The 23,846-nt window shown below is 50.4% G+C and overlaps 9 protein-coding genes across 9 annotated transcripts; 3 read left to right on the top strand and 6 right to left on the bottom strand.

Moving 5' to 3' along the window:
- Positions 1 to 3,001: 3,001 nt before the first annotated feature.
- On the top strand, positions 3,002 to 4,533 carry AtWU_07125 (uncharacterized protein; the record flags this gene model as incomplete). Its single annotated transcript, XM_035502234.1, has 3 exons — positions 3,002 to 3,616; positions 3,673 to 4,158; positions 4,222 to 4,533. The coding sequence occupies 3 exons, from the start codon at positions 3,002 to 3,004 to the stop codon at positions 4,531 to 4,533; spliced, it is 1,413 nt and encodes a 470-aa protein (XP_035358127.1).
- A 996-nt stretch (positions 4,534 to 5,529) lies between these two features.
- On the bottom strand, positions 5,530 to 6,067 carry AtWU_07124 (uncharacterized protein; the record flags this gene model as incomplete). The annotated part of the gene is made up of 2 exons (XM_035502233.1): positions 5,530 to 5,950; positions 6,003 to 6,067. The coding sequence occupies 2 exons, from the start codon at positions 6,065 to 6,067 to the stop codon at positions 5,530 to 5,532; spliced, it is 486 nt and encodes a 161-aa protein (XP_035358126.1).
- A 715-nt stretch (positions 6,068 to 6,782) lies between these two features.
- AtWU_07123 (telomere repeat binding factor family protein) lies at positions 6,783 to 8,667 on the top strand (the record flags this gene model as incomplete). The annotated part of the gene is made up of 3 exons (XM_035502232.1): positions 6,783 to 7,783; positions 7,842 to 7,871; positions 7,917 to 8,667. 3 exons carry the CDS (start codon positions 6,783 to 6,785, stop codon positions 8,665 to 8,667), a joined length of 1,782 nt encoding a protein of 593 aa, XP_035358125.1.
- Positions 8,668 to 9,080: 413 nt separating this feature from the next.
- AtWU_07122 (sorting nexin-3) lies at positions 9,081 to 9,657 on the bottom strand (the record flags this gene model as incomplete). Its single annotated transcript, XM_035502231.1, has 3 exons — positions 9,081 to 9,109; positions 9,190 to 9,511; positions 9,580 to 9,657. 3 exons carry the CDS (start codon positions 9,655 to 9,657, stop codon positions 9,081 to 9,083), a joined length of 429 nt encoding a protein of 142 aa, XP_035358124.1.
- Positions 9,658 to 10,337: 680 nt separating this feature from the next.
- AtWU_07121 (RRM domain protein) lies at positions 10,338 to 11,689 on the bottom strand (the record flags this gene model as incomplete). Its single annotated transcript, XM_035502230.1, has 3 exons — positions 10,338 to 10,456; positions 10,510 to 11,135; positions 11,202 to 11,689. The coding sequence occupies 3 exons, from the start codon at positions 11,687 to 11,689 to the stop codon at positions 10,338 to 10,340; spliced, it is 1,233 nt and encodes a 410-aa protein (XP_035358123.1).
- Positions 11,690 to 12,596: 907 nt separating this feature from the next.
- On the top strand, positions 12,597 to 13,025 carry AtWU_07120 (uncharacterized protein; the record flags this gene model as incomplete). The annotated part of the gene is made up of 1 exon (XM_035502229.1): positions 12,597 to 13,025. One exon carries the CDS (start codon positions 12,597 to 12,599, stop codon positions 13,023 to 13,025), a length of 429 nt encoding a protein of 142 aa, XP_035358122.1.
- Positions 13,026 to 13,232: 207 nt separating this feature from the next.
- On the bottom strand, positions 13,233 to 15,634 carry AtWU_07119 (WD40 repeat domain-containing protein; the record flags this gene model as incomplete). The annotated part of the gene is made up of 6 exons (XM_035502228.1): positions 13,233 to 13,459; positions 13,510 to 14,281; positions 14,335 to 14,703; positions 14,755 to 15,104; positions 15,181 to 15,282; positions 15,394 to 15,634. The coding sequence occupies 6 exons, from the start codon at positions 15,632 to 15,634 to the stop codon at positions 13,233 to 13,235; spliced, it is 2,061 nt and encodes a 686-aa protein (XP_035358121.1).
- A 503-nt stretch (positions 15,635 to 16,137) lies between these two features.
- On the bottom strand, positions 16,138 to 18,825 carry AtWU_07118 (putative C2H2 zinc finger domain protein; the record flags this gene model as incomplete). Its single annotated transcript, XM_035502227.1, has 4 exons — positions 16,138 to 16,616; positions 16,672 to 17,972; positions 18,162 to 18,733; positions 18,796 to 18,825. The coding sequence occupies 4 exons, from the start codon at positions 18,823 to 18,825 to the stop codon at positions 16,138 to 16,140; spliced, it is 2,382 nt and encodes a 793-aa protein (XP_035358120.1).
- A 3,575-nt stretch (positions 18,826 to 22,400) lies between these two features.
- Positions 22,401 to 23,308, bottom strand: AtWU_07117 (uncharacterized protein; the record flags this gene model as incomplete). The annotated part of the gene is made up of 3 exons (XM_035502226.1): positions 22,401 to 22,583; positions 22,637 to 22,871; positions 22,923 to 23,308. 3 exons carry the CDS (start codon positions 23,306 to 23,308, stop codon positions 22,401 to 22,403), a joined length of 804 nt encoding a protein of 267 aa, XP_035358119.1.
- Between the last annotated feature and the right edge of the window lie 538 nt (positions 23,309 to 23,846).

The following is a 23,846-nucleotide window of genomic DNA, read 5'->3' as shown; positions in this document are numbered from 1 at the left end:
GGGCCCCTGATTCCAACCTCTTGTTGCCCTGCGCCACAATATCTGGCTGGTCTCTGGTAGTCTAGTCTAGTGGATGGAAGTTTCGGGGTGGAGATGCTATGCTCGATCATCGAATCCCGCCATGATTTTCCACCCGAAGGCGAAGTTTAGCTTGTCTCGATAGTTTCCAACCTTCTGGTATCCACGCGTTCCTGAGAGTTAGGATCAATTAAGGCACCAGGTACCGTGGAGAAGCAAAGAGGGAAGAATATTGAAGGATTTACATTCCTTCCTTCATTGATCGATTGGAATACACCAGACGAACAGAGCAATTGAATTGTTCTTCTTTTTCTCTTGATGGTGGATCCTGCTTGGCGAAAAGACACCCACCGCCACGAGTTCCTCCGCTACTGCTCGAATCCCCATTGACTCCCATTCTCATTCTCCAGACTACTACTTACTCTCCTCTCTCCTCTCACTTGCTATTGGTATTATGGTCAATCCTTCCTGGGTGACCGAATCCACATCTGTCTGCCCCCCGGTCTGTGGGACATGCAACGTCGGCTGTTGAGGGTAACACTGGCGTGGACACGTCCGAGGACTGCAGTCTAGCTAGCTCTATCTATTCATTCCCCAGTCCGCCGTCGTCATCATTCAATCCTGGGAGGTGGACTGGACTGGAGTTGAGAATCGTAGAAAAAATAACAGAAAAAAGAGGACCAGCCAATGATGATGAACCCGCGAGGTCAATCAGGCCATCTGGGGGCGCTAGAATGGAAGCAGACTCCAATTGTTCGCCCAGAAGCAATCCCCCCGATCGCCATCGCCCCGATCAGCGGCGATACGCTTTTCTGCATTGCACTCGCTTCACCCACTAATTTAGTCGCAGCTGTAGCAAGAGAGGTTGCTAGCCACCCGATCGTTTATTTTATTTTATTTTATTTTTTTTCAATCTTACACAAGAGATGGATACGACTAGACTATCTACGTACCTAGCAGGCTGGAGATATTCGTGTACGACCAGCTTTCGACACAGCATTCCTGTCTGGCCAGCTAAGCTAGGAAGCTAGCTACTGTAATGGGTTCCCACAGCGGGATTGGAGGATCAGCCCTTCATGCTTCGACATCATCATCATGACTGTGACAACGATGGCTTTGGCTTTGCTTTGCCTTTTGCCTCTGGCTTACTCTCAGCCGTGCTCCTGGCGCTTGACGAATGTCGCCTCTCGCTCAGCTGCTCCTACTGTAGTCTAGCTACTTACTGCTCAGTGGCTCGACTGCCTCGTCTTCTCCCGCGAGGCTGATGTATAGTTGACTTCATTAATATCCTGTCATTGTACACCGCTACGGCTCTGGAACACGAACAAGATTGATCTCTCTCTCTTTCTTTCTTTCACACAGTCTCTTCCTCTGTGTCTGGTCTCATTGCCGATGAGATGCGGCCCCAAGTGAACCTTCCAGAAACCGAAATAGTCCTGCATGACCAGGACCCTCTTGGGGTGCTGTTGTGCACGCACTGTTCCATCTGTTCCCTCTTGCTCCATCCATCTTCTTGACCGCTTCTCTTTCTTCTCTGTAGTGTGTATGATTTCTCTCTCACTCCAATTTCCTTTTTGGATTTTTATCCAATTTTTATTTTATTTTATTTTCTTGTTCCGTCTTTCTGAATATCCAATTTCAATTTAATTTAATTTTTCCTTCTCTGAATATTCTTTCAATTCTATTTTATTTTGTTTTATTTTATTTTATTAATTATTTCTAATACCTCCCTTCTAGGGTTATCTCATATTTCTATTCCACTCTAGAATACTACCTGTTTGTTCCACTGGCCCGCCGTTGGCTGGCGTTCTTTATTATTGTTACTATTATCGGTCCTACTATTGCCAACGGCCCCGATTATTTATGGAGACGACGATTATTGATGCTTGAATCCGGTTTATTATTCACAGCCCATGTGGGGAGGGTCTGCTCGGCTGCTCCTAGACGGGCCCCAAGACCTAACGGTCCTTCCAGGGGCCCGGAGTATGCATTCCTTCCCTTGGCCACCAGTCGAGGATTAAATGATGCGACGGCCAACTGGCTTGATTGGAGTCGTCGGCCCACCGCTAGGCCCTGGCCATGATTTCAGCTCCTGTATCAAAAGGTAATCTCCGTCCCTTTAGCCTATCCTGGCTCCCGGGTCCCAGTGGTTCGGATCTGGATCAGCCCTCGTCTGCCCTTCTTCTTTCTGTCCTGTAATGCGCCACTTGCCGCCATGCTTTCTGGCCGCTCGGATGCCACAGGCAGCAGTAGCAGCAGCAGGAGGAGCAGCATTATTGTGCTTCGTTGATGGGAGCTCTCCTCGCCTATCCAGCTGCTCTCCCCCGTGAGTTGTCAAACGTGGCAAAAGGTCTTGAAGAACGGAAAGTAGTCTGCACCAGCTGAAGGACGATAAGGTCTATCATCCGTCGTGGCCAGCTTTCTGCAGATTTCTCAGGTGTAATGCACGGTGCAATACAATAGAGCTAGCTGTTTGGATTAATCCCCTTATCTGGTTTTCTACTTCTGTTTCTGTTTCGGTCCCTGTTCCCGGTCCATTCAATACACCCTCGTTCAACCTGCTGGAAGCCGGCCGGTGTGCCCTCGTCAACGTCCCTTTTTTTTTTTACCTTCCTTTGTGTACATTTGGGCTCGAGCCCTCTCGTCCTTCCGGTTTCCGTGAGGTTAGTCCCCGGCCTGTTTCATCTGACGTCGTCTATTCCCCTGCCCTATATGCCTGATCCTGGGGGGCCGTTCTAGAATGTTGATATCAATACCTGGCATCGGGAAGGGCTTGGTTCCGATCATACATTCACATTGGTAGTACACCTACAGGGATAAAAGGACCCCGGGAACAAGGCAACGGTGTCCGCTGCTACTTATTTCGTCACTATGTTGTTCTGTTGCTGAATCGTAGTCTCCTCCAGTTGTCAAAAGGGACCGTCCGTTCCCCTTCGTCGTTGCTTGAACCAAGGTCCCGCGAGCCATCTTGACTGTTTCTGGCATGTCTGCGTATTCACCTTCGGCCAGCGTGCCGTTCCCAGGCACGGGACAGCCGACCTACCTGGAACTGTTTCCCTCGGGCGAGGTTCCCCAGACCTTCTTCACGTATCGGTGGTGGGAGGACGAGGCCACCACCGTGTTCTGGGCCTTTGATCCCCATGAGATCAAGCGGGTGATCCGATTCGGACTCTTTCGAGACAGCAACCTCCCGCGAAAGTCTCTTCAGAAACGCGATCCCCAAGCCATCACCGCGTTTCTGTACTCGCTCGTGGAGCCGCACGAGACGGCATTTATTGACAACCTGTCCCATTATCAGAAGGTCGAGGAAATCATTCGACGATGTCAGATCTCCGGCCCTCCACTCGAACCTTGGAGCTGGCTTCCTACCAAGCGGGATAGTGACATGCCCTCGATAGCAATAGCAGAAGCCATCGACACGGAGAGTCATCTGCATTTCACACGGATTTCGTTTGAGGAACTCGTCCGCTACTTCTTGGGCTACCGAGCACACTCGGTAGAGTGGTTTTTACAACAACATACGGCGCTGTACATCCACTTGCTCAACTATTTGCAAATGTTTCCAGAGGAGCTGGGGAAGTACAAAGAGGTGGAACAGGTATGTGATTGATATTTGGCATGATGCTCTGCTGCCAAGTACTGACACTGGACTAGCATCTTCAGACTCGCAGCCCATTCGCCCACCGTGCCGTGAACCGGTGCCTACACGCCTTGAGACAGCCAGTCCCAGCTAGCACGCCTTACCCGGGCTTCCAATTTATCGCAGCGCCTGTTCAGCAGCTATTCAAGGAGCATCTGCCGAGTCTGAAAGCCATTCTACTTGAGCTCTCGGTATTGGGGGTACGGTTCACACGAACATACATCCACGCCCGGGAGATGAACTGGACGAAGCCATTTTCGGTCGAAATTCCCCTGCTCGACGAGCTAGATTTGACGAACCCAGCACCGGCTCTAGATTTCGCCAAGACTACCACCGCCCTCGACGAAGAATACTTCTCCGGGTTGAGTCAGAAGAGCTTCGTGGAGCCAGACGCCATAATCAAGCGACTCCTAGTGCTATGGGAGCTGCGAAGCCTGGAAGTGTGGGAATGTTGCACGGGACTACCGGACATGATAGGCTACATTCAGGAAATTGTCGAGGTAGACCACACCCATCCTCTCTGCAGGAGTGCATAACAAAGAATCACGTACTGACAACCACAGGCCCTCTACACCTACCGCAATTACCACTCGTTCACGGCGATTCTCAGCGGTCTGTACAAATACAGCACGTCCAACCCGACCTTCACGCACACGGACAGCGCCACCAACCGGATGACACTGACTCCGGTGCTGCCCCCTGCACTAGCGTGCCTGCTGGACCCAACGGAGAACTTTGTGGCCTACCGACAGGAGTTCCAAACGTCGCCGGGCCTCCCTTTCCTCTTCCCGCACATTAGGGAGTACCAACAGCACGGCCCGCCAGCCCTGCACCAACTGTTCCAGCAATTGCAACGTCAGGTACCCACCAACTAGACTAGTAGCACACACGTGGCGTGGTCTGAGCTTGGGGCAATAACAGATGTCATCTAGACGCAATGGATGAATGGCTAGGCAGCAAACAATATGGGGGGCAGTAATATGACGCGTACTGGGCAGCAGAGGTAGGATGAGCAGGAAACAGAAGCAAGTAAGCCGCTGACTGATTATTATGACGATTTCTTTTATTCCTTGTCTTGATTCAATCTGGTCTGGTTAATGATGTCTTGTTTTCCTTTCGTCTTGTGATCATTCCCCCTTTTTCCTTCTTTCTTCTTGATTTCGGATAATCCCTGTTCTCTTTTCCTTTCTTTCTTTGGGCATGTATTTCTACCACCACTACTACTACTCATAGTATACTGGCAATTCCTTCATTGAAAATTGAATTTAGACCTTGAGCTTGGTGCATGCATGCACTTCCTTTGATCCGAACCGGGGTCATACTTAGTTAACTAAACGACCAGTCATGGGATAGATAGGATACAGCCAGCCGAAGATTCACAGGGTTAGGTAGGTAGGGGTGGGGATGGTTGGTCTAGACCATTGCCAATAGTCTATCTATTCTTGATAAAGAGTTAGTTGGATCTGTTATAGTAAGCTAGGCTGGAAGTAGAAGTTAGTCTGTTAGTAGTTACGGTAGCTTAGTTAGATAGATAGGGGAAGGGGTGATGATGATGATGAGGGTGTAGTAGTGGGTAACTATCGGATAACTCCGAGCGGGTCAAAGAAAGATAGTTTAGTTTGGAATTGAAAGGGGAAGGTTAATCGGTATACTTCCCTTTTACTACTGCGAGAAAGGGTAAATGTCGATCTCAATGTCATATCATCATCTATGTATGACCATGTCCTGTTTAGTTGTCTACTGACTACTTACAACGGCGATTGATAATCCCCGGGTCCCCGATATCCATCCATCCATCCATCCATCCATCCATCCATCCATCCCATACTACCTACACTGTATGTACACCCAACACATCAACAGAACCCAACTCACTGTCCCTTCCTCTTCACCTTCTCCCCATCACCACCACCCACACCCCCAAACCCACCCCCAAGCACCACCACCCTAGACCCAAAGAGCGCCGCCGTAACACCCACATTCCCCCACGTCAACGCATTCCACTCCGCCACATCCACAAACCTCTCCCACCCCATGGACCACCCCGCCGCCAGGATATGAGTGAGATCCGCCACCGCCAAACACACCAGATAGTTTCTGAGGACTTTGGGCTCCGAGGTGCTGTGGATCAGGGCGACGCCGAGCAGCGCCAGCAGGAAGTAGATGTTGGAGAGTTGGTAGGCGAGGGAGAGCGAGGACGGGGTGATGGTTCCGGTGGTGTCGGGGTTGTGGGGGATTTGGGACAGGATGAAGGAGGTGCTGTCGAGGTGGGGGTAGAGGGAGCCGCCGATTCTGATGCATGTGGTTAGTTTTGGGGGATGAGGGGGATTGGGGTAAGACGTACAGGGAGATGGGCTCGAAGATGCCATATATTAGGTAGGGGATTGGGGGGAATATGCTGGGTGGCATTTTGTTGGAGATGTTGCTAGGTTGTATGTTGTATGGATGGGGAGAGGTGAGAGTTGAGTTACTAGTATATGGAGTACGGAGGAGATGGATAGCTGATTACTGCTTTGGGCATAGTGGGGATGATATAGGATGATAGTTGGTTCTATGGGATGGAGTTGGTGGATTGATGGGGTTGCAACTGATATTGAACTTATTGAATACTACTGTACAGTATGTATGTACACCGCTATATTCTGGATTGCTGTATTGGGATATTTCGCATTCTTATAACTACTTGCAAACATTTTATGAATAGGAATCAAACTGGTGACTGCTTTGATAATTGAATACTTGTCAAGTGAGCCATTGGGATAGTGCATGTTACTCAGTGTACACTATCCATCTCACCTATAGCTTTTCATAAGCCCTTATATCTATTCAACATGTACCATGAGATATATTATAGTTAATATCTTCAGCTATACAAGTACTTACCTACATTGGTTATAGTCAACAGTAACTACTGCTCCCAGTGAAAGAGAGAGAGGGTTGTCTGCTGACTCATCAGCCGCCCGCCTGTACGTTAATCAAGTCTGATCAATTCATCCACCTTCATCTGCATCTTCCCCAACTATCATCATCCGTGAAAATGGCAGTGGCATCTCCCTCCTCCTTCTACATGGTGCTCTTCATCCCTCAGTGATCATCCCCTGAATGGGTGTATGGGTGCCCCGCCATGGATTCCAACGGCTCCTATACCCGCTCCTTCGACGAATCCTTGATTCGCGAATTACCCCAGCTTCAGTCTCTCCGCATTGCTCCCCTCCGTCAGCCGGTGTCTCGCCTCTTGGCTGTGCCCTCCCCGCTCGAACCCAATGCCAGTCACGTCCGGGAACCCTCCAGTAGCAACAATCCCGGCATCCTCCCTGCCCGCAATGACTCGGCCCAATCTGGAGCCTCCGAAGGGGCGGCTGCTCCCCGACCGAAGAAGTCGGATGCCCCTGCGGACTCCCTCCCCAGCCTGGAGGCGCCTCCCCGGCCAATTCTCCCAGCTTTTGTCAATCTCCGTGCTCTAGAACGATACCCTTACTCCTCGTTTGATGACGACACCCTTCACTTCCGCAAGCGCAGGCGTTTGGGCGGTCAGGCGGACACGTTTAGTGAACACCTGCAGTTGCCTATTCCTCAGGCACAAAAGGAGCAGCGTCCGCCGCCCTTCGGCCCTTTTGCTATCCTCAATGGTCTCAACGAGCCACCTCCCAATGCGGCCTTGCTTCCTCCAATTGAACCCGGCTCGATCACACAGCTACTGACCAAACCGTCTCGAGGCAGCGAGGCTGTGGAGCCGGGCTTACTCACTGCTAATGCTGCAGATAGCCAGATTGCGGAGCGACGAGAAGGTCGCATCGAGGAGATCCTTGATTCTCCGGTCGACAAAGCGGCGGACGGCGATATCGCCAGTGGACTGCTGGACGATGTCGCTGCAGCGGAACGGACACGAACCGAAAAGACAGACACTGAGACTGACAATAAAGACGCCTCCGCGGAGGACAATACCGAGCCGCTGTCGCCTAAAACGCGGGGCCGGTCCCGCAAGAACCTTCGTAAGTGGACCGAGGAAGAGACGACTGCTCTGCTGCGAGGGGTGGTCAAGTGCGGCATCGGCAACTGGACAGCGATTCTGGCCCAGCCGGAGTTGAAATTCAACAAGCGTAGCGCATCCAATCTGAAAGATAGGTATGGTATAGCCATGTGGACGTGGAGGAGACACTGGATGCCAACTAAGTTAATCTAGGTTTCGTGTGTGTTGCCCCTGGGCATATCGGTGAGTTGAACGAGACTGTCGATTGTGCACATCTAATCTATCAAGGGCCGCGGATCCCAATGAAGCCACCAAACAGCTGCATGACACGCTCGCGAACGCTCTCTCGCGTGCCGAAACCGAAGGGACCGACGGACAAGCGGGGAAGATCCATCTCCCACACCCGCGGGGGGCTAATACGGAGGCCAGTGGCGCTGCGGCGAATGAGGCCAGCAGCTCAAAAGATGCTGACTCGAAAGGCAGCAAGGCCAAGAGCAGCACCTTGTCTAAGACTACCCCTACGCTCTCTAGTAGATCCAAATCCACGCTGGCGTCCCTGGGCATCCCGGAGCCGCACTTTACGATGAAGTCGCGGCGTCGCTCACGCCGCCCGTTTACCGTGGTCGAGGACGAAGCGCTGCTGAAAGGCTACGCCGTGCATGGCTTCCAGTGGACTCTGATCCAGCAGGACAAGCGATTGAATCTGAGTCATCGCCGGGCCACGGACCTGCGAGACCGATTTCGGACCAAGTTCCCGCACGCCTACCGGGACGGAGGGTCCGTGAGCGGACGATTGCCAGGGGGGAATCCTGACCCTGGAAAGCAGCATGCTGCACGGGGATCTGCTCGCGGGCAGGCGGAGAGCGGCAATGCGCGCGGGCCAATTGATCCAGCGCTGTCGCCTCCAGCCCCGCCGCAGGGACTCCACGAGAGCACGAGCAGTGCGGGGGTATTTTCGTTTGCGATGGACGAGAATTCGGGGGTGGATGCGACGTGGGCAGATAATACGTTGGCGCCGATGTGGGATGAGCTTGCATAGTGAGCTGCATAGCGAGCTGCATAGATACTGCATAGCTAGTGTAGTTGCATTTAACAGTCAGTAGAGATGTGTTACCGACTAATTGTAGGCAGCATAGTAAATTGCATGGGAGTAGTCTGAAGATGCTCAGGATGATAACAGCTTTTATGCTAAGAACAGACAGACATGAATGACAGAACAGACACTGATTGCAAAAGGACAACAGAACGCTAGTTACATGATATCCGCCAGACAAGACAGAATGAAAGATGAACAGACGAATACTACCTTAACCCGCAATTGCGAATGTATTCCCTCCCACCTTACACCACACTCTTCTCATTCATTCTCCCATATCCCCCTCCTTTATCACCTCATATCCCCAACCCACTCACCCCTCCATCCCTCCCCCACAGTACGAAGTACGTACCAATCTACCACGCATTCCGATCCCAATTCGGATCTACACAAAACCACAGTTAGCCATACACCCCCACCCCAAATATACAATAAATGAAATAGAAAGTGAAATAGAAATCATACCCTGCACAAAACTCGCCAAAACCTTACTCCCCGTCTGCAACAACGGATGCCCCGCCACAATCTGCAAGAATCTCTGCAACCCCTCCCGTCGATGCTCAATCACATCATCAGAAAACCGATTCGTGAATACCTTCCCCGGCAGCGGCGGGATCGTGACCCTCGTCGACTCCCGCTCGAGTATATCCCGGAAGTACTCGAAATCGGAGTATCGGCGCCTTACGACGGAATGTTTCAGTTTGAATGCGGGGATGTTGGTTCGGCAGACGATTTCGTAGGACGTGTACATGTTGCGGGAGGTGCCGTGCGTTTGGGGGTTTCGGACCTGTTTTTCCATTTCATGGGTTAGATTGGGGGGAGAGGGGGGGAGGGGGAATAGAGGGGAAAGGGTACTTCTATCTCGAGGAAGTTTTCCGGAGGGCCGTAGATCTCCTCGAAGGTTTGTTGGCGGGATTCGGGGACGGCTTGCATCTTGTTCTTTGGATTTTCCCTTCGGGGGGTTGGTTATTCGTTGGTGTGTTATGTCTGTCTCTGTTGGTGTAGAGAGGGTAGTGGTGGTTGGATGCGGGGAAGCTCGATGCGTTTTACTTCCAGGTGGTGAAAGTGGTGGAGTAACTCCGGGGTTAGATTATATTCTGCGGTATTGGGGAGTTCCCGTCGCTGATAGGGATCAATTAGAGACGAAGAGGGTGAGTGAGTGAATCACCACGGTTCGAGTAAACAGCAGGGGTATCTAAATTCAAGAGAGGGTTGTAGGCAGATGACGATAAGAGGGGCTGGAATTCCCGCCGATCGGGTTATCGGTGCATTGTTGCTCCATTCCGCTGTCACTACTTAGTACTTCAGCGATAGCAGTAGTATTATCTAGAATCTTGTATGTATGCTATCTGCTTCTTATTGATAAGTAATATGATAAGCTAAAACTACCAACCAACTCCTATACTCAAACTATAACTACATATGCAGACAAGCAAGCAATGAACGAAAACAGATTTCTGCAGACCCTTAATTGTCTAATACACCCTAACAGATAATAAAAACCAATTTCCCCGAACCCGCGCAATGAAACCCAGATATTGATAGAGCAGAGAAATGAGAGATACGAGGAAAGAAAAGAAAAAAAAAAAAGGGAGGTGTACAAGGGTCAATCATCACTCCTGGCGACTGCGCTTGGCCCCATGAGGGTTCCATGATCCATCGCCGACGCCCTGATTGGGAGGGAAGAAGCCCTGGTTAAAAGCTGGGTTGGGGCCCTGGAATCCACCTTGTCCTGCACTCGATCAGTATACAAGAACACATCAATACTGTTTCCTGGGTACTCACCCTGCATCCCCATATTACCCGCCATACCTCCCATCATCGGATTCATCGCCCCCGGCATCGCATTCATCCCCATGCCTCCCATCGGGTTCATCCCCGGCATTCCCATCATATTGGGTCCTGCCATGCCACCACCACGACCGCGCATGCCGCCAGGGCCACCGCGCATACCGCCCATCATCCCCCCGCGGTTATTGAAGCCACCGTAGTTCTGCATCCCCATGGGATTACCCTGGAAGCCTCCGCCCACCATCGGCCCTTGGAAGCCACCCATGGGGTTCTGGAAGTTCCGATTGCCGCCAAAGTTACCACCACCCATGCCGCCGGACATGCCGCCGCGGTTGTTGTATCCACCGCGTCCGCCGCGATAACCGCCGCCGCCGCCCATGTTGTTCATACCTCCGCCAAAGTTCATGTTCGGGTTGGGCGAGTTGAAGCCGCCGGACATCGAGCGCGCCTGGTTGTCCTTGCGCATCGGCGCATCCTTGGGCAGCGTGCGGAACGGGTTCGGTTGCGGGCTGGTGTAAGTGACCATGTGCTTGCGCGTTTGTCCGCCGGCGCTGAATGACTCGATCTTGTGTTTCGTTGCGGTGGCTGCTTGGAGGGTGGTGAATTCGAGGAATGCTTGTCTATATGTATAATAACATCACGTCAGTGGACTGGAGATGTCACCGCCACCGCTGCATCCCGCTTACCCTTTGCTTTTACCGTTCACTTTGTGTTCGCTGAACGTTACGTCCTTCAGTTCATCCTCGCAGTCGGCCTGGCACACCCAGCCGCGGATGTCGTCGTCCGTGGTCCACCAATACAAGTCCGATATGAGCAGAGCAGGAGTAGCATCAGGGTCTGTCGGGCGATCATCGTGCTCCTTGCGCTTGGTTCCCTGCTGGGGGGTGGGAGTCTCCTTGGCCGCGGATTGTGGGTTGGCGGAGCCCGCCTGGGTTACAGGGTCACTATGGGGAGCGCCGCCTTCACTGTCGGGCTTGACGGTGCCGTCGGAGGAGCCGTCGCCTTGGTGGTTGGGGTTTCCATTCTGTTGTTGTTGTTGTGTGGGTTCGGGCGCATCTAGGATAAGTTCTGTGTCATCATGTTTCATCTCATCCTCGGGCCCCTGCTCATTGGCATTGTAGCCACCGCCATCTCCATAGATGTCAATATCGAAGTTATCATCTTCGGTAGCCATGGTGTTTTAGCTTATGATCGGATATCTCTCTCAAGGGAAAACTTGATTGCTTGCTTGTGATATACAGTCCTCCTTGGATAGTGGCTCTTCTTCTTCTTTCTCTTCTCAGCTTCAGGATCGATTTGATTTTCAAGGGAAGTACATGTCTGTAGACACAGGCGGTCAATTAGCAAGGAGGGAATTCTCATCCACTGGATATTTTAGAAAAACAACAATAACAACAAAAGCAGGCTTCTGGGATCATTTCCTCCGACTCTGATGGCTGGAAATCCACGGTTTTTTGTTTTCAACACTCTGGTTTTCTTCTTTAAAGCTCACAGGGGATAAGGCACCAGGCGAAATCGATTGGCAGATTGCAATCGAAAACAAAACAGAGGAACATAAAAAAGGCTTGATGATACGTACAATCCGAAGCGAAGACAGCTTCAAAAAGAACAAACACTTGACCAGTTCGTCAATCTGATAAGCTCTGAAACGGAGATTCTGGCGCCTTGTTCCAGGACTTTTCTTTTTCTTTTTCTTTTCAGTACAGGGAAAGGGTAGTAGAATTGGGTTAAGGGAGAGAGTTGCAGGTAATTTCCACAGAAGATGCGGCGCCGATGATCAGCTGCTGCCGGGGCCGGCAGAGCGCTTGTGCTAGAGAACAGGTCCGAGAGATATGAATGAACTTCCAGAGATGAGAGAGTACAGGAAATGGAAGGAGATGAAAGAATTATGTTCCAGCAAACAACGTCGGTGAGCGCAGTTAGTTCCTAAGCTCAGCTCAGCTCAGCTCTCGCGAGACTGATGTTATTCAGGTTAGGTCAGGTCCAGTGGTTCACACGTCCGGCTGGAATCCCCTGGCTAGACTCGTCGCCGCTAACGCCGGAGGGTGGCGAAAGAAGAGGAGAGAGCGGAGAAGTGAGGAATGCAGAAGGTAAAGAAGAAAGAAGGGATAGGGCTAGGGGAAGATGATGGGGATGGGATGGAAGCGTGGGAAGACGTGTCCGAAGCCAGACTGCGGGTGGAGCGCGATGGGAAGCGGAAGCAGAAGCAAGAGACAAGAGAGAGAGGGAAGGACAGCGGCGATCTCGACCTCAACTCTCCTCCGGCCTTCTCTCGGCTTCGGTTGAACTTCCGCTCCGGACCCCAGATCGTGACGCGTCGGGATGCTGTTGTTTCGAACTCTATTAAGATCGCTAATGATTCACGAATTTTCTCTGCAGCTGTGAACTACGCTATCCGAAATGTGCAATGTCCTCTGTCTGCTGTGATGGTTCGTGGAAAGCAGTTCTGCTTCACACGCGGCCATTTGCTTCCCCGTCCGAGAGAGAAAGAAAGACCGTGCTATTCATAGCCCGGCCTAGATTGTTGACTATATGTGATCGCGTTATCGATAACCCCATCCTCGAACGAGCTAATTACATTCTATGACTATCTGCTTATCCCAGTCTCTTTGGCAATCCTCGATTATATTCAGCTAGCCAGCCAACGCCATGGCGGTCATGCAGAGAAAAAGAAAGTGGAATGCAGTTACCTGCCTGCGTATACGTCCAAATCCTCATCACCATAACTCATAATGTAACTCATCGTCCAATGCAGATCTTTGGACTGGTCGACTTCGGCTCTGCATCATCTTCTCCCTGAATAAGTTGAATTCCCGAACCGAGTTCAGTCGGCTGTCGTAGTTCCCTGCCACCGGTGGATCGCCCTCATCGCTATCCACCCCGTCATTCCAGGTATGCAGTGTGCACGTACCAGTGGACAATCCCCAACCATTCCAGGACGTTGCTACAACCTCAGATTAGCTCAATCTCATCCACTCAACCGCGATAACTTACCTGCCAAGACAGGGGAGTTCGGGTGCCAGCTGGCATCCCGAACGCATGTCTTCCACATCACATCGCTGCGACTGCTACGGATTTCATATGCAGCGGTGAAGATATCCGGATCGCGCGGCCGCGAGTTGGCCGTCGCTTGCCCTACATCAATCGTGCCTGCAAGTGTGGCATCCAGATTATATACATATACCTTACCGTCTTCACTGCCCGTATACACATATCTCGAATTGGTGCTGCCCGGAGGGGAAAAGTGGCAGCGGATGAGAGTCTTGAGCACGCGGTGACCCCGGAACGTTACTACCGAACAGTCATGGGGATGAGGTTCGTAATAGTCGTCGGGATACGGTTCAAATCGATAGTCGAAACCGGTCGTGTATCGATTAACATCAATGGTGTCGAACTTGGCTGTTGTCATCATCTTTCTCAAATCCCAGAGCTTCATCGACTGATCTTTGCCGTTGGATAGTACGTATCGCCCGTCGCCCTTGCTGTCAACATAAGTTAACCCTTCTGTATGACCCATGAACACACCGGCCTCGCGCCCGTCGCCCATCGAGCGTCGGTCCCACACGCGCAGCGTGGTATCGTCCGAGCCCGAATAAAGAATATGGGGAGATGACTTGTCGCCGAAGCAGACAGCGTTCACGTCGTCTTCGTGGTTCTGCAGCCGCAGGACGGACTGGCGCGTTTCTAAATCGTAAACAATAACCGACTGATCGGATGTGCCAGCCACGATTTCCCGACCGTCGCCCGAAAATCGAATCGACCAGATCTATACCAGTCAATTAAAATGAGACGGCCCGCTCTGAACCGGTTTGTGCATACCCCGAAATGAGAATTGCCATACAGGCCACGCCCGCCTCGCCTTCCTGCAAGCGACGATAAATCCAATATAGCCGGGTCAGACGAATCCGCTGGATCGGTAGGCGCAAGACAGACCAGATTCCGAATCGAACTGTACGCCAGGAACTTATTGTCCGGACTCAGACTGGCGTCGGTGATTGTCCACTGCCCAAACGGGTAGTCCACGGTTTTGTAATACTTCCACTCGAACGGATTGGACGTATCGTACATCCTGACCTTGAAGTCCTGAGCGCAGCAGAAGAAGAAATTCCCATCGTCCGAGAACTGTCCAGAGTAGCACCGCGAGTCGAAATGAACGATCTTATCCGCCACCGAGCCCGGAATAAGTCCCTACAACAGTCAGCCAGAGCCAAACGTATCCCCCGGCTGAATTAATCCCACCTGAGTTATCGACTGCATATCCCTCCTCTGCGGCCCCGACACATCCACCCCCAGTTCTCGCCACATGATCTTCGTCGCCAGGGCCTGTTTGCGCCTCTTCAATTTGTCCACATAGTGAGGGTTGGAACCGAAATCGCCAGAATCCATGAGCTGCGCTCCCTCTTCGCTTGGTACCTTGGGAAACTGCTGACCTCCCGATCGTCGAGCTCGTCGCCGGTATCCGAAGAACCCGAACTCGTAATCTTCTTCCTCGTCGTCCTCTACCACGTTGGCGTCATGTAATCCGTTATAATGTAAAATATGGCGTAGACCATTCGAAGCCAAAAGGTTCAGTAATCGAGCTGCGGAAACTGCTACAATGAGTGTCCAAAGCCTAAGCAACAGCAACAGCAGCAGTAAGCAACAAAAAGAATGCGGGAACACTACCTCTATTGTGCCTTCCCTCGTGACGCTCCTCACCCTGCTGCTCATGATCCGACTCATCCATGGCGAATTCAATATGTATATTACCTAGATGCAATTCCGGGTCTTTAAAAAGTGTGAGTTCTCAGAATAAAAACACCAGTAAAAGAAGAAGTAAATCCAACGCATGCAAGCCAATGTGCCAGTTGTAAAGGAGGGGTGAGTGGGAAATCCTACCGAAGCGATGATCATCAGCATCATCAATGTCTTCGTCGTCTTCATACAATTCCGCATCTAGCTCTGCTTCTTCTTCTGCCTCTATTTCATCCGGCTCATAGTCCATATCATCCTCATCCTCGTCCTCTTCCAACCATTCCCTAGCGGGATGCCATACAGTTCCAGAATCTCGGGACGGAGGAGACCCCGGTTGGGCGGGGGGCGAGCCAGACGGCGGCGGCGGAGGAGGACTAGTACTCATGATCGGCCGAAAACGTGAGGGGGGGTGGGAGTAGTAGTCGGTGAATGGGCGACTGGGATCATATCATAGCAGGCACTAGTCGGTTAGGGTCTGTCACCCGACTTCCAATAGCAAGGGAGAGCAATTAGTAGTGATAAAGGACAAGGGGAGGTGTCCGGGCTGCGTCTTCAATTGGCCGGCAATCACTGGCTCCGAAATAGTTGGAGTCGTTGCTGGCACCGCTTATCGATACCGGTCGGTTATGTCATCTCGGAGTGCGCGGGCTTGTTAACTCCTATCCCCGATGCCGGGTGCGGAGGATGACAATGGATGTCATAGTTCATTATTCAAAATGTGTATCATTATTCATATTAGCGAGTCATGAAGCTCGTGTCACATATTAAAACACACATGTAAGGGATATCAACATCAAGTCATGCGGTCGTAAGATTCGTGAATAAAGGGAATATTAAGTATACATGCAAAAATAGTCAACCGAAATAGCCTCTGCAGAGGCAATAGAGTCACTCAGTCAGGCTCTCCTCTCCCAGCCACGATCCCCTTGTGAAGAGGTTCGAAATATGCGCGGATAGGGGCTTGAAGTATTCCATCTCTTCTTCTGTTGCAGACATGACGCCGGTGATCAAGCTGGAGAATGCGTCCGCTACCACCTCTGTGCCTCGGCTGAACATCACTTCGATAGATGGGGCCGCATGGATACCTGATTCAATTACCTGGAGCTCAGTGCCTACCTTGCTAGGCTCGGAAACTTCCGCGGAAGTGTCTGTGGATAAATTCATCAATGGCTTCCTCTTCATAACAGTGGCACGCAGTATGAGAACCCCGGAGATCACTTGTAGCTTCGTTCGCAGCAGTGAATGCTTTCTCCGCGGAATTCGTCTAGCTGTGGATTGGTAACACATCCTTTCCCATGGATAGGGTAGGTAGCGCCGACTAATGGCGGACTCGGTTCGTTCCCAGGAAATGCCCTTTCCACCGATACCTAGACCGATGTTTAGCAGACTCTTCCATTGAAGGAGAATGGGGCAAGCACCCACAGTACGACAATGACACTGATTTTAGGAGGGCGGCCTCGCAGACGAGCCAAGAGACAAGCATCTGGTCGAAGAACTCTTGCACTGCACTCAGGACACAGAATGAGAGGATTTCGTACGACTGATATGTCGACTCCGCAACAGACAATATATCGAGTGTTTGTTTCAACTCCTCGGTCATCATTAGCTTACCGCTTCCATATCCATCGGCAGCTTTAATTCTTTCTCGTGGTACTTTGGTGTCCAGAGAAGGTAGCGCTTGGCAATATGAAGTGTCCAGACCTATCGGGGAGCAAGTCACTTCAAAGCCAAAAGGCGAATCCCGACTAAGAGAACCAGGGCTGCCAGAATGTACTTCCCCATCATTGGAAGCTCCCAAGCCAAGGGTATGGCCACCCGATGATTTTCGAGCTCCTAGATGATAACCTTCTTCAGTTTGTGTATGCCGATCATAATCACCGAGAGACGGAGACTCCCGAGGGTGCTCAGTTGGCGACAGGGAACAATGATCAGCCCGGAGTGGGCGCGCAAGAACACCTATATCACCTTCATCAATTACCTGCTTGCAGCTTTGTGGTTCTCCGCTTCCTTTGGGGTCTCCCTCAAAAGCATGGAGCTTGCAGCTACTGTCTGTGCACAAGTGGCACTGGAAGGAGGTTCCCTTTAGACGACGGCACTTGTCGCAATCGTCGAAAATGTGTCCACAGCCTTGACACCGCTTCTCGGAGCAATCTTCAGTCACAGGACGGAAGCTCCGCTTGGTTGTTGGATCCGTGTTACCGGAAGGCCGTGATATATGAGCATAAGCTTCGTCGCCCGGGTTGCTTATATCCGTTTCACCAGGTGTGGATGGCGGGCAATCCTCGCCGTGGGAGACCGAGTCGCAGCTTTCAGCTCTCTCTGCCATCTGCATCAGTGCCAAATGCTGGCTTGTGATATTAGATGGGGCAGGAACTTCCACCGTGTGTGGTACGTCGCTGGAGCAGCAAGACGATGATGGAGCTATATCTGAGACAGCATCAGCTTCACCGGAGGAGTAGCCTGAGGTAGACTCTTCGTCATCTCGGTCTGTAGCGCCCCTGTAGCCAGAGAAACTGTTACCATAATGGCCATTATTCTGACCGCCACCGGTCGAAGAAAAACCCCCATTGTTGCCAGGGTAGAACTGGTGTGGACCAAATTGACCGAAACCACCTCCAGAGAAGAAATTCCCACCGAAGCCAGGTCCGTTATTGTGCCCTCCTCCACGATCATCACTGCCCCGTCTACTCTGGCTTGCGCTTGAATTGGTCGAACCGACTTTCCTGACACGACAATGGTTGGCAACGCACCTGAAGTACTCCGCCCAGCAATTTACAGGCTGTAAACATAGCCCACATTGGCGTGGTGGGGTCTGTCTAATTCTTCTTCGATTTGCCTGCTCTCGAGACGCTCTAAAAAATTCATGCTTGTTCCTCATGTGCTCATAAACCTTATCCCGCCTGTTTGCTGACCAGCAGCAATTTGGATAAGCTAGGCACAGGTAGCGAAATTCAGAGTGATGTTGGTCTGAGACGTGACGCCTGAAGTTTCCTCGATCCGTATAATATTTGCGCCTTCCATTGGGGCAGAGTTTGCAGATGTAGTTGTATCCATTGTGCGGGCTGCCAGGCGAGTCAGACGAACCGGGCGAATGAGATGGATACTCTATGATATCAATCTGGTGCTGAATCATCCTGATAAGTCTGTTGTGGCTGGCATTGAGCAGGTCTTTCATTTCATAAAGATAAGCTGCATCTTGCTGTGGCAGTTTCGTTTCAACTGCAGTCGCAAGTTGTGACAGAATAGAACCGAGATGATTGGCGTGCATGCCACCCTGCGCTTGAGAGATAGTAGGGACTACCAGTGACAATGGGTTATCCTCGCCCACAGGTAGGCCCTGTATGCCATTGTTTGCCATATGCCCACCCGCCATATCGTTCATCGATCCGTCCGTGAGAAAGCTCGTGTCTAGATGCAGCCCATCAATTGGACTGATACTTCTCGAAGTCGATACTGGCGAGTGCGGAGAGGATGGAGCATAGTTCTATAAGCCAGAATGTTAGACACTAAAGCCACGAAGCTCAATGTATTCGATTATTAACTGACCGATGAGGTAGCATAGGGAACACCGGGCATTAGATGGTTCCCTTGGGGTGATTGAGGGGGAAAGATGGGCCAATTGCCCTGAAAGAAAGAATTTCTGCCGTTTCCCGTGTCATCTCCCATCGATGAAGGCTTTTGAATCCTGTCGGATTGAAAAGAAGATCAATGCAAGTCAGGGTGGAGTGGGTTGAGGATTGAAAGAAGCAAACACAGATGACAAGATGGGGTCCAGTAAGTGTAAGAAGAAATCCTCCGCTGTTTCGCTGACACGTACACAAAGATTAAAGAGAGCAGTCTTAACAAAGGAGAAAAAAAAATTTGCTTTGGAAAGCAAGCTGTAGGACTTGTAGGAATTCTTGGTTCTGCGATGAGTAGAATCCAGCAACAAAAAGAAGAGTAGCTCGGGGGGTGATATTTCCGCTCTTATATAGAGTAGGAGGGAGTCATCCATCATTACCAGGGCGAATGGGCACCCCCCGTATTGACCGTACCAGATACCAGTTTAGCAGAGCAGGTATTGTTACCTCTGAGGACTCGAGTGTTTTAGTGACGTCTGCGCGGTACTAGTCTGGGCGATGTTTGCGTTTGATTTTCTGGCAGCCTTGCCGGCCATCATCCCCAGGCACTCTGGCTGGCCGGAACGTCATCGACAACCAACAGTCCCCAAACGACCATGGAGGAGCTTGCTGCCTAAAGTTCTGGACTGAAGAATCGTGAGTAAATGCAATTTACTGGAAAGAGCAACATCCATTTGCGAATGTCGAGCTCAGTCGAGATTTCTCTCACTTTTGCAACTGCGATGGATGTTACTGATGCCGACTTCGAATCACACTGCACTGCCATTCGTCGGTCTCTAATCAGCTGCTACTTATCTACGGAGTACTACTACTTAGTTCTGGAAGGATCGCCGCTAGCAAGTTCGACATGGCTGGGGAGCTTCATACTGCTACGCAAGCTGTTACGGTAGCTACCCAAGAGATCTCGCACATCCATGCTTGCTATCATCAATCAATAGCATATGTGGATCCTAGTTCCAGAACACTATGTCTGGAACGTCTACCAACAGGAACAATATTCCGACTAGACTGGAAAGGGTAGCCTTACGCAGTCTACCGACTCGAAACGAGGATCGTGGTCTAGAATAGCCAAATCATCCACCGTGCCCAACGACAGGACATTGAAGATGATCGATTGCAAAGTGAGGCGACAGCGGTTCTGTTATGGATATATTCTCTGGATGAATAATCTCGGAGAGCGCCGATTCCCAGAGCATGATCTTGGTGGATAGCGAATTATGGATTAGCTGGGGTCGGATTATGTGTGGCTAAAGAGGAGTGGGTGAAGGGCCAGATAGAACTGAAAGGTAAGTAGGGTCTAGACTAGACAACGGGGGTTTCAGGACCCCAAGATCGGGGACTGTTCACAAGCAGCTGCGCCACAGGGGAAACTCAGTAAACTCACTTTCACCCTCCATCCACTGCTTACCCCGCTTCCTTTCCGACAAGGCTAGCGCGGTGTCCGCTCTGAATGGCACTTGAACAATTCGAGACAATAGCCACAAGGTTTGATGGCAGAAATCCAGAACGCGCCAAAACTGCGTCAATTATTTGACTTGCCTCATTCTGTTGTGAGGCCCTGACTGGACAGATGTTGAAGGGCCTCTTCACCTGTCCCCGAGTTAAGCCGATGCACAGCAATTTCCGCAGTAAGACTCGAGACAACAGCAAAGGAGCAGTGCTGCTCTTTTCCGTGGCTTAGTTAGTAAGGGATTAAGTAACGTCACACGCTACTACTCTCCCAAACACTGCCCTTCTGCAGAATCAGAGGCATCTGCATCGGTCCGTCAAGCCCAAATTGACGTAGGAGCGATGCCAGTTGTGCATTGCCCGGGTTTCTCATGGTGGCTGTACCCAGACAGCTCATCTCGTTGCGATTTACAGACAACCGAGGCACTACAAGAAACGATTTATCCTGAACTTGAGCTCCAAGCTACTAGTAATGTAGAGGTAGCAGCTTGTCCTCCAACATGTGCTCCGGACAGCGTACCTGACTATCGCCAATTACCATCTGTTCAACGCTATGTACCTTTAAAGATATGCAAAGTCTAGAATTTGCCACTCGAAAGCTACTAGTGGTTCAACGAATCAAGTCGATTGCAATGCATGAATCGGCATACGACTTCCATAGAGTTCACGGTACCTCCTATGAGTCAGTTGTCTACACTGGAAGGCAACTAAGCCACACCATCGTTTTTCCCCTACTCACTATCCTACTTTCGTCATAATGGAGGCTCTTTCTCAACCCTCTAGAAGGATACCCAACACTTGATCGACTGCTTGGGTAGCTATCTAGTGCCCCCGACCGTCTCTCTCATCTCACGTAAGATGCCGACAGAGGACATATCGGAGGGAAACACGCCAAGTTACCTCCGTTGCTTGAATTGACGGACATGTCCGTTAAAGGACCATGGTCCGATGCATTCTTTGCCCTGGCCTTAAACTCTAAGCAGAGTGGATGTCCCGTTACTTATGCAGGCAATGAGTTTCATAACAGTTGCCCGCCGTGCCCCGTCGTTCGTATGCTGCAAGTAGATGACTTCCGTTTGGGTGAATAACTAACTAAATTACATAAAATAGAATAAAATCAAATGAGTAGAAAAAAAAGAAAAAAGAAGAGAAGGATGATTCCACACTTCCCACTGCATATACTAACCCCCCCCCCCCCCCCAACAAACCAATTAACCATGATCATTTACTAATCTCCTACAGACCATTCCAGAACTGCATCCCCCTGCCTTCCCTAGTAATACTTCCTATCTAGTAATACCAAATCGTACCAGCCATACAAACCACAAACTCTATACACCAACTCTTTTAGGCATCATCTTTGCGATCTTTCCACGACAGAGTTTACGTTCCCGTACCCATTAAGTTCTAACGCTCCATACCAAGAAGTAGGGCACATCTTAGCACTCTCATTACTTCTAAGCCACCATCAAGTGAGGCATTCATTGTCTAGGAGTTGTGAGAGGTGCAGTGCTGCAGTCCGTTCTTGCACAGCCACGAATTATGAGGACTTTGGCATCGAAGGGTGTATGACATTGCACCGATGTTACAGTAGTTTCTAACAGTCAAAGGAACTGTAGCAGTGGGCCCTGTCCTTGGCTGTTTTCTTGGCTGGGTGGGGAGCGATCTGCATCGTACTGGAAGTATATCATGTACACTGTGTTGTCTGGAAATACGGGGGCTTAGAGCCTCTTGATTGATCAATGTTTGGGAAAGACACCGTCCCCGCTATGGAAAGGAGTTCGGTTCATGGGCTATTTCATTTGGAGATGGGGTCATACTTAGTACTTACACCCCAGAAATGTTATTGCAGAAGCGGCTACTGAGAAACATCACAATAAAGAAACAGACCCATCCCACATTAGTCATTTACTTCATAAGCAAACATACGCCTTGCAACTCCTCCACGTGTCATATATCTCCCACGTACCATGACTCCCTGCTTGAACGATGTAAAAGGATTAGAGAGCAACGTGATTGACAACCATAAGCACGCAGTTGATATGTAGCTGATGACAAGCTGGTGCGAAACCAGCAAAGGTATCAGGAAGCCTTCGTAGTATCCCCGATAGGTTTACCCATATACCACTGGGTAAATGTCTTGAAGGCACTGGGATTTCCGTGGCTGAAATCATACAGTTTGGTGGGGCGTATAATCAGCTCTTGACCCTGGAAAAAAGCTTCAATCACTCGAGCCTGTAAACCCATGAGCGAGAACACCAAGACCTGGAGTATGAGTCAGTACTTGCTGGCCAGTAATTAGAAGACGTAGTATTTACCGGTGAGACCATTGAATGTATGTACTTTGCTCTCCAATACTGCTTCAACATGATTCGGAGAATTGGCATCAACTCGCCAAAGAGAATTGTGGAATCCGTGGCGACCATGTTATTGTAGATGATCGCTTTAACATGTGGACAGACAGGGTCCTTCGGCTCCGCGATACTGAAGCATCCGAACTCTGGCTGCTCATCCCGGTACAGGCCTATGTTACCAAATGCTGAATCCCCAATGCTATATAGTATAGGTTAGTGAGTATACTCAGACCAAGAGTGGAATCTTTACCATTTTGGGACCCATGGGCTTCTATACCCTTCACGTTTGGCTTTCAGGTTGTAGTAGCTGATGTAGGAGTCAAGGTGCATGTCCATCACGTATGCGCGATCATAGGGACGGCTGAAAGCAGGGTCTGTTTCATCATCTACGCCGTTATAAGATCCATGAAGGTCATCGTCATTGGGCTCTGGAAAGGAGTGGTCTGAATAGGGCGCAAAATAGATCGGCTTCTCTGATGACATTTGGTCTAGCACCATAGAATCGACGTTGATACTGAGGTTCTCTAGTTGCTGCAGGTCGAACTCATCAACTGCTAGGCTCTTGATATTCAGCGCCAAGTCCCTCAATGCCACCCGTACCTGGCGACGGGCCGGAGATTCTGCAACGCGTGTCATAGTGGTGGAGAATCAAAAGGATTTTTTTTTTGATTTGTGAGATACTGAGTAGTTGATTTACATAGAGAACGATGTGTGGATGAGTGATGAAAAGGGGGATTCTGTGCTCTCTTATGTTGTTCCTCGTCTCCATGGACGTCGCAATGAAGGTGTTTCCCCTTTGGGTACAGCAACATTGGTTGCCGAGTAACCACCAATCAGCGCTCTCAAATTCACAGCATCTACTAGTAGTAGTAACCTACTCACTTACACATACGCAGTCAGTGCTGTTCAAGCTTCACATATTCAATTCAATCTACTTCTGTGTCTTCAATGCTAACTATTTACTTGATGAATGTGACTTCATTGAAGGATGTGCGTTTTACTTCACTCTATTGATCATGTCCGCCATTCAATTCGAGTACTAGCTAGCAGTACTTATTTGATACCAGCTGATGCCGCAGGAAGATGGAACATCTCTTGCATTGCTACCTTTACCCTTGTTGTTTTAAACGAAGCACAGGGTGATTCTTTCTTACCTACAAACTCATATTGTCAA

The sequence above is a fragment of the Aspergillus tubingensis genome (assembly GCF_013340325.1).
Source record: "Aspergillus tubingensis WU-2223L DNA, scaffold_8, whole genome shotgun sequence".
Lineage (NCBI taxonomy): Eukaryota > Fungi > Ascomycota > Eurotiomycetes > Eurotiales > Aspergillaceae > Aspergillus > Aspergillus tubingensis.
The sequence above is the reverse complement of the archived record's forward strand: the minus strand, read 5'-3'. Positions and strand labels throughout refer to the sequence as shown.